The following is a 3,595-nucleotide window of genomic DNA, read 5'->3' on the forward strand; positions in this document are numbered from 1 at the left end:
GTGATCCTCCGTCCAGGACGGCCGCGGCCGGCGGCGGCGCCCCGCCGTGCGCGCTCCGCCGTGTGCCGCGCCCGCCAGGAGCGGCGCGGGCAGGGGCTGCGCCCGCATCCTTGAATAGGGTTTAATTGAAGCCGGTCTACGCGTCGGTTGACCAACCATTGCTGTTGTTCCAAGACGAGCCTCACATTACAAGAAAGCACTGCCCATAATTCACTGGCCCGTGCAGCACCGCATCAGGCCCCATGCACACATCGCACACCGTCGCAAAAGATGCCTCGTTAGAGCGAGACGGCTCGCGCTCGCATAGCTCCTGTCGGTTCCATGGCGCTTCCGAATCGCAACTGCATGCCCCTGACAAGTCCCCCCGCCGCGCTGCAGCCAGGGCGATTCCCTGCCAGCTCGCAACGGCGTCTGCACAATCAGCGTCGCAGCGCTTTCATTGCCTTCTTTTGCATGCGGACGGCGGCCGTCTGCGACGTTCACTACGGGAGTCCGCCGAGCGAGGCTCGCCACCGAAATTGCTCCCTCTCGCCTGCACCTGCGCCCTGGCCCTTGCCTGCTCCGCAGCGTTGGTCCCTGGGCCCTTCGCCTGCCCCCCGTCGGCGTGACCCTGCTGCCGGCTCTTTGACTGCTGGCTTTTTATCGTTGGTCCATTGTTTATACTCAGCTGCAATGTAATCGGCTTTCCACAAGGGACACGTGGGTGCAGGGCAAAGCAAGTCAGGAGGAAGGGCAGGGCAGGGCAGGTGCGGGCAGGCGCGGGGCAGCAGGGCCAGAGCAGGGAGAGCATGTGATAGATGATGTGAGGCAAGGCAGGCAAGCCTTTCAAAATTCCTGGTTTCCTGGACAGGGAAGCAGATACCAACCAAAAAACCGCCCCAGCGCCGGACGGGCCGCGGCGCCTCGTAAAGCCCGCCGAATCACATATGATCATACATTTGCAGGACGGGGGCCTGGGGTCACGCAGATGAGCTTGATAATGGAATGACAGATTGAGCCTGATCAAACCAGGTTTTGAGTGTGGAACCACCCCTGGCTGCGCGCGGCGCCGCTCGGGGCAGGCGAGGCGGGGGCAGGGGTGCCGCCGAATGCCGACGCCGACGCCGGCTGGCGCGAGCGGCCGAGCAAGATTGCGCGATTTGCCGCGTGTGCGCGCGCGAGCGACGTGCGTAATGGGCATGGTGGGCGCTGGCTTCCGGAAAAAGCCGCGCCTCGCCGTCGTCAGGTTGCGGAATCCGCACCAATTGGGTGATACTGGGTTTTGATTGATGGTTGTTTCGGTGCTTTTTGACTTGACTTAAGAGTGCGCAGGGGGCGGGCGAGGGCCAAGCCACGGTTGTGGCTGCGAGGGCGCGGCACAGGCAGGGCACGGGCCGGTTGGTGCAGCGCATGAGTTGCGGGATCCTGGAGCGGGATGGTCAGAGGGAGCTGGGAGCAGGTGCCCCTGGCCAGCCGGCCCCTTGCCTTTGGCTGCAATCCCGGGTCTGTGTGGTGGAGTGCTTTGGGGTTGGCCGCCTTGACGGGGCGGACGGACGCGCCTCGCCCACGCGGGCGGGCGAATCAGCAAAAACGCGGCGACAGGGGCGCCCCAGGATCCGGCCGCGGCCGCGTTTGGCGCTAGAAATTGGAGGGTCGCGATTTGGGCGCGCGCCGCGCGGCGCGTGGGACGCAGGCCACCCATCAAGGGCATTCATGTCTGGTGGGTCGCGGGGCGGTCGTGAAGGGAGGAGGGGGCAGGCGCTAGCGCTGCCGCAGTCTCGATGAGGCGAGCGGCGCGGCTACTGACCGCGGCCAAACCGCTCTACAAGCTGCGGGCGGCCGCGGCGGCGCCGTACAGCATCCTGGGCGCGGCCGGCGCCGGGGCGGCGAAGGCGCGCGCGCCCGGACGTGCATTTCGGCGTTCGGGCGTAGCGGTCTACTCCGGGCCGGGCCCGGCGTCCCCCCAGCTGCCGGCGCGGAAGTGGAACGCGAGCACTGCGGGGGCGCGTATGCTGACCTGGCGGGCGGCGGTCGGCGGGTTGATTGACGTCAGCGGTGGCTATGAGCTCGACACGATATGAGCGGGCTGAGGGAGCCCACGCCCGCAGGCGCGCAGACAATTTGCGAAGCGGAGCGCCCCTCCCCACCCCACACAATCACCCTATCCCTCGACGAGCCCTCGGGGCCGGCAACCCGCGAATGACCCGCCCCTGGGGCCGCCCAGAGACGCCCACACGCAGCTATTGTACACGGCCATACACTCAACACAAAACCGCAACCGCCGGAAAAAACGGCTCACCGTCGGGTACACCTTGCTGGGCAGCTCGCCGAAGCCAAACTTGGGCTCGGACCCGTTGACCGCAAACCACACCTGAGAGAAGAGGAGACAAGGGCAAGGGGGCGGCGGCCTCAATCAATCGCGCGCACACACACCCACACCCACACCCACCCACACACACACACACACACACGCCCTTCTCTTTCCCTTTCAGATTATTTTCAGATTAGCGGATCTTGCTCTCTTTGCAGCCGTCCCGCCCCTCCGCGCCCCTCCGCCCGCCACCCGCACCCCCCCCCCCAAAACGTCCGACAATGCAACACACACACCGTCGACGCAGCACATGCGTCATCATGATTCCCACCTTTCTGTCTTCCATGTCCAGGAAGACCGTCACCACCGCCCCGTCACCCCACTTGCCGTGGCCGCACGTCTTGCTGTATGCGTGCTTGTCGCTCACGGCGCTGCAGGGCAGGGTGTTAAGGAAGAGAGAGTGTGTGTATAGTTGTGTGCATGCATGCGTGCGTATGAGCTGTGTGTTTATCTGTGTGATTGTGTGAGGGAACAGCGTGTGGGGAAAAGAGCGTCTACCTGTGCGTGTCCACATGGGCATGTGTGTGTGTGTGTGTACGTGGTGTGTGTGTGTGTGTGTGTGTGTGTGTGTGTGTGAGTGTGTGTGTGTGTATGTGCGTGTTGTGGGTGGCGACACAGAAGCAGATGCGCGTGCAGGCTGCACAGGCGGACGCCGGGGTGATCGCTTGCGAGAGCGCCCCACCTGCAGAGCGCATCGTTGCTGCCATACAGCCACCCGCCAGGCTGCTTGCCACCCTAGACATGACAAACGTATGGAAGCCGAGCAGGCGGTTGTGTCTCGCGATCACAGCAAGGGGGAGTGGTCATCGGCTGGTGCAGCCGGCGAGGGGGGCGGACGGCTGCTGCCCCCTGAAACGCCGCCGGCCTGTTTCGGTGACAGCCCGCCTTCCAAGCATGCGCCTGCACGCGCAAGCACCCGTCCAAGCACGTCCACGGCAAAGCCCCACGCACGCAAACGTGCGCCCCGTTCTGCCGCCATGCTGCCCCCACAGGACGCGCCGCGCGGATCGATGACGTCATCCGTCGTCACCCACCCAGACCGCGACCTCCAGCGTGCCGTCCGACACCCCCAGCCAGACCAGGTCGCAGGCAGACCGCACGTGCACAGTCCAGACGTGCTTGCCGGCCGTCAACGGCTCCCAGGTCGACACGTTAAGGTGGCTGGGGCTCCTGTGGTGCAAACCACGTCAAAATTCGGGTGGGCGGGGGGCATCAACCCCTTTTTTTGGGGGGGTGGGCGTGGCG

The 3,595-nt window shown here is 65.2% G+C and overlaps 1 protein-coding gene across 1 annotated transcript; it reads right to left on the reverse strand.

The window, feature by feature from the left end:
- Nucleotides 1-1,915: 1,915 nt before the first annotated feature.
- On the reverse strand, nt 1,916-2,636 carry MNEG_3462 (hypothetical protein; the record flags this gene model as incomplete). Its single annotated transcript, XM_014048066.1, has 3 exons — nt 1,916-1,996; nt 2,279-2,350; nt 2,622-2,636. 3 exons carry the CDS (start codon nt 2,634-2,636, stop codon nt 1,916-1,918), a joined length of 168 nt encoding a protein of 55 aa, XP_013903520.1.
- Between the last annotated feature and the right edge of the window lie 959 nt (nt 2,637-3,595).

This window comes from Monoraphidium neglectum, assembly GCF_000611645.1.
Source record: "Monoraphidium neglectum strain SAG 48.87 unplaced genomic scaffold scaffold00435, whole genome shotgun sequence".
Taxonomy (NCBI): domain Eukaryota; kingdom Viridiplantae; phylum Chlorophyta; class Chlorophyceae; order Sphaeropleales; family Selenastraceae; genus Monoraphidium; species Monoraphidium neglectum.